We start from the raw sequence: 9,579 nt of genomic DNA on the forward strand, positions 1-9,579 counted from the left end.
GGAATATTAGCCAAACATAACCGATCTACAAGCTCACAACGTGTCGCAAGGTCCGTTTTACTAATTAAATCTAGAGGGTCTAAGTGGTTAAACTGAAGTGATATCGATGAATTCCAAATATTAGTATCCTGCTGTGACACCCCTGGACTTGTGTCACGGCACCCTAGGGTGCCACCGTCTGCCACGGGGCACCCACTTTGAGAAACCCTGCCCTGGAAGGTAGTTAGTTATAGCTCCACACTCCCTAGGAGGGAGGGGCGGGCTTTTTAAGTCCTCCAATTGTCGGGCTCCACCCCCCCCCTCACACACACACACACACACACACAGTCTCTGCAATGTTTTGGAAGTAAGAGATCAAAATAAACAACTCAGAATATAACGTTACTCCAGATGAACGTTGAGTAGAGTTGTCAGTGTTTACCAGAGTGGTGAAAGCTGCTAAAACACAAACAGAAGAGCATTTTCTCCATCTGACCAAACTAAGGTGAGTCTGCAGGTGACTTAGCTTAGCTAATTAGCTGCTTAGCATTAAAGGAATTGATGGAATTGCGTGTAATTTTATTACTTGGTAAAGCAACAACTAGTAAGGATGCAGCATTGTTTTGTTGTGTGATGTGATGTGATGTGAAGTGAATGTTGTATTGTTGAGCCGTGTTTGATTGTGATGCTAAGACAGGCTACAGTATGCAGGCCTAGTCAGTGGTGTAAACTAAAGTAATAAGTACATGTACTATACAATTTTGAGGAGCTTTTACTTTACTGGAGTGTTTTAATATTCAATACTTTTACTTCTCCACTACAATTATTTGAAAACTTTGGTTACTAGTTACTTTGTAGATTTGGATTATTATTACAAAACATACCACTTCAGCCCTTTAGCCTATATAGTTTGGCTATTTGAAAATAGCCGATCTACAAGCTCACAACGCGTCTCATTGTAACACGTTGTGCATAATGAGTACTTTTACTTTTGGTATATTTTGATGACAATACTTTTGTACTTTTACTCAAGTAAATTTTGAATACCAGCCTTGTACTTGTCAGATGACATCTGCATCGTCAATGCCCAGAAGACTGAGGTTCTCACCTACAGTGTATCACCCTCCCAGACCATCCACCTCTAATAAAGTACTGGTGAAGCTAACCAGATGTACGGAGGATGGAGATGGCGGGAGTCGCCGCTGGAAGGCTCATCCGAGGATGCCCTGCCCTAGAACGAGATCTGGAGATCTCTCTCTATCCATGGGTTTGTCTGCATGGGGGATTCCCCCGAAGACTTGGTCCGCACGGTCGAATGGCCGAAGACCTCGTCCTTCTCGGGGGTTTCCCCTGAAGACGGCTGATGAAGACGGCTCAAAGTAGGACCCTCTTTAGGACTGTCACGATTATGACATTTTACTTGACGATTAATTGTCGCTCAAGTAATTGCGATTAACGATTTAAATGCGTATCTGTCGTGCTCTGTCGTACACTGAACTTTGTAACATTATTAATAAAGAATTGTCTGGCTTTTTAGGCTTCGTTAACAAAAGGTGCAGAGGGCAGATATGACAAATAACTTGCATAATTCAATAACTTTAAACTTAAAAAAACATGAATAGTGGAAATAGCAGTCTGCTATTTCCACAAAAAAAATTATGTTTGAAAAGATATTAACATTTTTCAACATGGAAATGATTATGACGATTAACTGAAAAGGTATTGCGATTATCTCAAATACTTGCGATTAGGCGATTGTCGTATATGATGAGGCATTAACTGCGTTAACTAGCAGGCTTGTAGTTGTAATGAAATGGAGGAGAAGAAGAGAGACATCAAGGTTCCCAAGTTCCATGTTCATTTATTCAGCATTCAACAGCATCATAACCAGCCAGGGAGCCAGGGCAGAGCCCTGAGCTCCACACAGCCTCACGTCGTGTGAGACAGTACTAGTCTAACCATTTTAGAGTCACTGTTTTATACACATTAGAATGCATGTGGGATGGGGGTCAGTGATAGCCTCCCCCCACCTGTTGGCCAAACAAATGGTAGACTCACTGTCTCTCTACCTGATTTAGCAGCTAAATGGAGATGTATATCACACTCTGAATAGCAGATGCCAGCTGCAGGCAGTCTGAGTAAACAACAGGTCACACAGTTAGACTGTCTCTGTCACATTATTATTACTCTTACTTTAGCTTTAGTATCATTTCTTAATATGTTTTAACTTGCACACTGTTCAGATACCACACGATCATGTAATAATTGTGACATACCTAATTTTTCCTTTTCCTTTTCCTTTGCTGGATGCTGCTGCTGCAGTTTATGTTGGATGCTGTTCGTGTCATGTGCTGATGTGGTTCAAGATGTAGCTCTGTTGGGGCCCGGTGTGGCAGTGAAACATGTTCAGTGACTGTTTGTTTGTGGCTCTGGAATTGAAGGCTGATGTGAATCTAGACTATGTCGGCTGTGTTGTGGCTGTTTGTGTGTGTGTGTGTGTGTGTGTGTGTGTGTGTGTGTGTGTGTGTGTGTGTGTGTGTGTGTGTGTGTGTGTGTGTGTGTGTGTGTGTGTGTGTGTGTGTGTGTGTGTGTGTGTGTGTGTGTGTGTGTGTGTGTGTGTGTGTGTGTGTGTGTGTGTGTGTGTGTGCGTGCGAGCGAGCGACAGAGAGAATTTGCATTAAATACTTTTTAGACATAGGCCTCTGTAAATCCAGGCCTGGACCTGGTCATTGAAAGGTCACTTTTTGGTAGGTACCAAAAGGTCAAGGGGACTGTGTAAATCCGGGCCTGGACTTGGCCTATTTTACCTTTCACACTAGTCACTGCAGCTATACATCAAGACAATCTACTTTTTAATTTAAAAGTTTAATAGACCAATTATTTGTTTACAAACATTGAGACTGGACGCACAGGTGACTGTTTCATGTGATCAATTCCCAACAGATCCCCAAAACTGCTGTTTTGGGGTGCACTGGTTTCAGTTCATTCAACCTCCTCTTGTGTGTTGGCTAGTGGGGTGCGCCCTAGCGAGACATATATACTTCATCGCGCAACGGTATTGCGCGCCGAGAACAGCTGACTAGGGGTGGGACGATATGAAAATTTCATATCACGATAGTTGTGGCCAAAAATATCACGATATACGATATTCGCTTATAAAATTCTTAAAATGCTAGAAAAACAGTGAAATCACTTGACCTGTCATTTCTGTTAAAGAACATTTATTATCTTGTGTTGTCACTCAGGGCAATTTGTAAACATCCAATACTGGAGGTAGAGAAAGACAATGTAAAGATAAGTAATCTGAACTTATCAAGAATCATTCACACTTTAGTTATTTATTACAAGTTATTTATTTTATCATTCAGAAGTAATCAAAGATGATATCTCTACATACAGTGGTGTAAAAGTACATTAAGTACTAAGTACATTTACTCAAGTACTGTATCTTATTTAATTGTTTTATTGTATTTAAGTTTTTTTCATTTTCCAAAAAAATATTTCAAATAAATGAAAAAGGTTATCGAAAAAACGCGCCCCCCTCGCGTATTAGGAGGGCAGGGTGAGTCACCAGAACCAATGACGGATGTTTTTGATGAATATAGCATGTTAAAAATTTAGTTTGAAGTTATAATGGGTTTGTATAGGAAGGGAAGGCAAATATTGTACTTTTCCTCCACTACAATGATTTGACAACTTTAGTTACTAATTACTTTGCTGATTTAGATCACAAAACCTACATGAACCACTGCAGCCCTATGCATTTTGGCCATTTGAAGATAGCCGATCTACAAGCTCACAATGTGAGCTTGTAGATCGGCTATTTTCAATATTTATTTTTTTTAGAGATTTGATGCCAATACTTTTGCACTTTTATTCAAGTAAATTTTGATTTCCAGACTTTTACCAGTATTTCTACATTGCAGTATTGATACTTTTAAGTAAAAAATGTGAGTACTTTCTCCACCAGTCACCACTGGCTATATAAATATCAATCTGACAATGTAAAGTTAAAACGGAACGGGACGTGCAGCTGCTATAAAATAATGACTTTATATTTTGTTGCGCGCCGTGTGACGCATCAAAAAAAGCCAATCTACAAGCTCACGAACGCGTCAGATCATGAGTTTGTAGGTCGGCTAATTTTTGCTGCACAACACGGTCGGTCGTTCAACTCAGCATATTCACAAACAGCTTATTTTTCGCGTTAACTTGAATTCCACGCTGTAATATGGATGAGGCTTGACAACAACTAGCCTGGGATCCTAACCTCGAATCACCAGGCTTTCCAGCACGGGGGAATCCGTTCGGTGGATGTGAAGTTGTGAGAAGAAAAAAAAGTCAGCCGAATGGAGCGAATCAGTCTGGGTTACAGGCTAGACATTAGACAACAACTTGATATAAACGTGACTTAGTTTACTAAAGATCAGCAGCTCAACATATTGGCAATAAAGCTGGGTACAACGCGCGTTCTCAACGGCACTGCCGTATATTCTCTTATCTCAGCTACGGACACCTTCGTACTAGTGCGTAGCACAACAAGCTAGTAGACTACAGGGACAGTGAGGCGAGTGCAGTGCACTGACTCGCTGCGACGCTGCCTATTACATTACACCCGCCTTCTTTGGAACTGTATCCGGTGCAGTCCACACACATATATATGCATGCTCACAGCTGTTTCCGTTTCCTTTGATTCTCTCTAGGCCGGATATGCAACCTGGCAAAGCAAATGGACACCAACCAAAAACGAACTTTTTTTTTTTTTTTTTGCGATATTTACAGTACCTGCGATACAGTTATCGTGGATGTTTTTTATCGCGATATACGATAATATCGTATATCGTCCCATCCCTACAGCTGACATACAAGCTCACAACTGCGTCGCGGATGTGAGCTTGGGGGTCTGCTATTCTCGGCCGTTCTCTGCGCGCGACACCTTCGCGGAACGGAGCATAAATTAGGCTCAGCTAAGCGAGCCAAGCAGGTTCTGGTGCCATGATCATAGAGCGCTCCCTCCGTTCTTATGACAGCCACTGGAGGTGGGGTTTGGGGGACAAGTGCTTTGAATTGTTATTATTGTTTACACACAACAGAAACCAAGGATTATATATTTCAAGAGCGAGAGATCACAGTAAAAAAGCATTCTTCCTCCACACTGGGAGAAAAACAGCATCTGAAAGTTTGATGGGATGCATTTTCACATACAAGCTGTGACCACTTTAACATAGCATCTTATGAGCGGTGGGGTTCAGTTGGTGCCGGCCTGCGTGCGCATACTAGTTCTTATCAGTGTGACATAGTCTTTAAAGGCGTCTATAGGAAGAAGAAGAAATTCACAAAACAATTTAACAAAATGGTCAACTTAACTTAAAGACGGGGTGCCGTGATTTTCAGTGATTCCCCCCCCCCCCTAAAACATAATCATCAGGTATTATGGTTATACTAGGAGGAAGATTCTTTTCAAAAAAGTGTACAGAAAGTGTTAAAATTAAATTTTTATGTGGACACACCTCCAGTTCATTAAGTATACCTGGTTCTCACCTTAGCACCTCCTCCACCACCTTAGCACCACCCACCTTTCCTAGTCCCTCCTCCTCCTCATGCCCACACCTGTTGTGTTATGATAATGAGGGGGAGGGTATGTTTTTACTGTGTCACTAAAGCGCTGTTTTTCTATTGGCATGTTTGACCCTCAAGGTTTCAGCCTCCAGGTAGAAACTCAAAATAGTCAGAGAAGACATAAAACACCATAAAAACACCACCAGGGGGCTTAATGAAGTTCTATCAACCTCATAGACACATGAAAAACAGAAAAAGTGCAAAACCATGGCACCACCTCTTTAACTAAAAGACCTGAAGCCGATTCTACATGTCTCCTGAATCCCAACAGTATTCTGAAAAAACATATGTTTCTATATCAGTGGTGATCAATCTTTTTCATGTCAAGGACCCCCAAAATAATATATATTTGGCCGTCCGTGCAGGGACACCCAGAAGCAAAGATTTGAGTTAAAAATGTTCGCTTAAAAAATATATATATTCAAAGATTTGCACACATTTTCACGATTTTTCTAAAATAGCAGATCTACAATTTCATAGCGCGGCACCGAGTGTTGTGCAAAAATCGGCCTCCTGGTGTCGCTATAAATAGGGCAATGTTGAAAGGGTGGCATTTGTTCCTCAACGTAGTGCGAATTTGCGAGCGAAGTTTCACCGCAATCGGACGCTGCGTGCATCATTTGCGGCATTTTGTTCAAAATGGGCAGTCTTAGCCAATAGAATATGAAAATTCTAAATTCATTCCATCATCATATGATCATATGAAATTTGGATACAATCTGAAGGAGTAATATCCAAAAATTTGTTTTACATAAGTCGGCCTCCTGGTGGCGCTATAAAAGGCAGATGTGAGAAATGCAGGGCAAAGGTTGTTCCTTGGTCTCTAGGAAGTGCACATACAAAGTTTTACACAGATCGGTGGAGTTATAGGTAAAAACACGAATCGACCTGTTTTAGCGCCACCATGAGGCTGATTTAAAAATTTTCAAGTGGCATTTCTTCTTCTGCCTAGTGGGAATGTCTGTGCAAAAGTTGCAAGCTGTGTTCATGATTTGAGGCATTTTGTTCAAAACGGAGTACTCCTGCAAACTTTGGAAGCCATTCTTAGCCAATCAGGATAGAATATGAAAAATATGAAAAACTTGTTTCGTTTAATTACTTTAGAGATACTGTGTACCGATTTGCGTGATGTTTGGACAACATCTGTAAGAGTACGGTTGAAAAAAGTGTTTTGCTAAAAGTGGCCTCCTGCTATAACAGGCCCATGTGAAAAATGTGGGGCAGAGGTTCTGAATTGGCATCCAGGGAGTGTGTGTGCACTTTTGCTGCGATCAAGCCAACGGTGCCGGAGATTAGCTGTTCACGGACGGACGGACGGACGGACGGACGGACGGACGGACGGACGGACAGGGTGCAAAACATACTCTCTCGCCATGCCTTTCGGACTGGCGGAGACAATAATTAAAGAATGAATTATTGTTACCACATATTAAAAGATTAAGTTCATGGCTGTACACTCTATACAACCATAGACTGTTCTATGGCTGAGTGTCAGGCTAGTTATTATCTATCCTATTCTATATATTATATTTGACTTACCGGTATGTCCTACTCTACAATGTTAACGGTAGACAGAATCTCTGTCTGTCTTGTCTGTCTGTGTGTGTGTCTGTTCCCCTCATATAGACTTCAAACATGTGCCAAGTGGAAAGTCAGTCCTGGTTGTCCAGAACTATCTATCAAACAAACCTTGACTTGTCTTGTCTGGTCTTGGTCTTTTCTTTGCCGCTTTTATGCCCATATATGGAGATCCATGATATCATCAATACAGTATGTCGTCATAATATTGGTGTCATAGACTGGCCTACTAATTTCACTCTCATGTACCTGTACACAAGACATAACAATAAAGAAACCTTGAACCTTGTATACATTAAAATCCCTAATGGGGTTAAATGTAAGGGTTGTGTGAGCAGCAGTGAGCTATTTCTTAAAAATTGATGGCTTTCCCGAAGGAGGCAGCCAGGTTGGCTTCTCTGAAGGCCTCAGACAGAGTTGGATGGGCGTGACACACTCTGGCCATGTCCTCACAGGATGCTCCATTCTGCATGGCTTGTGCCGCCTCATTGATCATCTCTCCTGCTCCAGATCCAAGGATGTGTGAGCCCAGCATCAAGTCTGTCTCCCTGTGACTGAGAATCTTTACCATGCCGTCTGTGTCTGCGTTAGTCTTTGCTCGGCTGTTAGCAACAAAGGGGAACTTCCCCACCTTGTATGGGACACCCTCCTCTTTCAGCTGCTCTTCAGTTTTCCCCACCCAGGCAACCTCGGGATGTGTGTAGATGACAGAGGGAACACAGTTATAGTCTATGTGCACAGCATCACCTGCCATGCCCTCCACACAGATGATACCTTCATCCGAAGCCTTGTGGGCCAGCATGGGTCCTGCTATCACATCACCAATAGCATAAATACTGGGTACTTTGGTCTGGAAGTGACTATTGACAGGAATCCGTCCTCTGCTGTCAAGATCGATGCCCACAACGTCCAGATCCAGGTTACTAGTGAAGGGCCGCCTGCCGATGCACACCAGCAGAACATCGCACGTCAGCATCTCGCTCTTACCACCAGCAGCGGCCTCAACATTCACATCAATCTTTCCATCAGGCCTCTTCGTGGCTCCTGTGACCTTGGTGCCGAGCTTAAACTGTATACCCTGCTTTTGGAGGTAACGCTGGAAGTTCTTGGAGATCTCCATATCAATGCCTATGCCACCAATGTGGCCCAGGAACTCCACAGCTGTCACTTTGGAGCCTAAACGTTGCCACACTGACCCCAGCTCCACGCCAACGACTCCAGCTCCGATGACAATGAGGTGTTCAGGAACCTTCTTCAGAGACAGTGCTCCTGTTGAGGACACGATGGCCTCCTCATCTATCTCAATCCCAGGGAATGGTGTGACCTCGGAGCCGGTGGCGATGATGATGTTCTTAGTGTTGATGACTTGCTCGCTGCCATCGGCTGCTGTGGCTCTCACCTGGTTATGGCCTGTCACCCGCCCAAAGCCACTCACATGGGTTACCTTGTTCTGTTTGAACAGATATGCTATGCCTCCCGTCAGGGCTTTAACTGCATCGTTCTTCTGTGACATCATCTTCCCCAGGTTCAACGACAGGCCAGAAATTTCAATGCCCCTGCTTTCCAAATCCTTGCCGTGTGCCAAATGGTACAGGTAGGAGTTGTTCAGAAGGGCCTTTGAAGGGATGCAACCCACATTCAAGCAGGTTCCACCCAGAGTTGCATTCTTCTCAACACAGACTGTCTTAAAGCCGAGTTGGGCAGCCTTAATGGCAGCCACATATCCTCCTGGACCAGAACCCACTACTGTGACATCAGCATCTATTGCTGCTTTGTCAGCATAGGATCTGGCTGGCAGAACGACAGCCTGGAGTTTGCGTGGGAGAAGGTGGGGCTGCCTTACCAGACTGCGATATAACTGATTACAGCTCTGCATTTTGTGTAAAAACACTACTTATTATGTTTACAGGATCTTTCTTTGTTCTAACGGTTCCTCTTGCAGGGTGCAACGATTATTGGCCAGAGCGGGATCTCTCACTCTGGAGCTGCACTTTAAAGCCAAGGTACCTAGACGCTTGAGTCATCAATATGACATCGGTCCTTTTTAGGCCCATATATGGATATCCCTGAAATTCTCCTCAAGCTGATTGGTTTAAAAACCTACATGGAGATACCCGAACAAAGCCAAGGTACCTAGACGCTTGAGTCATCAATATGACATCGGTCCTTTTTAGGCCCATATATGGATATCCCTGAAATTCTCCTCAAGCTGATTGGTTTAAAAACCTACATGGAGATACCCGAACACCCAGGAGATGTGATACGTTGTGAGCTCACTATATTTTAAATAGGGCTTAATTCATAATGTACTTTTCACCCTTCCTAGAAATGTAGTGGGGTCAAAAGCACAATAATTTGTCTTTCAAATGTAGTGGAGTGAAAGTATAAAAAACTAGAAAAAGT

The 9,579-nt window shown here is 42.9% G+C and overlaps 1 protein-coding gene across 1 annotated transcript; it reads right to left on the bottom strand.

The window, feature by feature from the left end:
* Nucleotides 1-7,528: 7,528 nt before the first annotated feature.
* On the bottom strand, nucleotides 7,529-9,052 carry LOC308086045 (dihydrolipoyl dehydrogenase, mitochondrial-like; the record flags this gene model as incomplete). The annotated part of the gene is made up of 1 exon (XM_080429372.1): nucleotides 7,529-9,052. One exon carries the CDS (start codon nucleotides 9,050-9,052, stop codon nucleotides 7,529-7,531), a length of 1,524 nt encoding a protein of 507 aa, XP_080285498.1.
* Nucleotides 9,053-9,579: the final 527 nt, after the last annotated feature.

The sequence above is a fragment of the Gymnoscopelus braueri genome (assembly GCF_963280865.1).
Source record: "Gymnoscopelus braueri genome assembly, chromosome: 5".
Lineage (NCBI taxonomy): Eukaryota > Metazoa > Chordata > Actinopteri > Myctophiformes > Myctophidae > Gymnoscopelus > Gymnoscopelus braueri.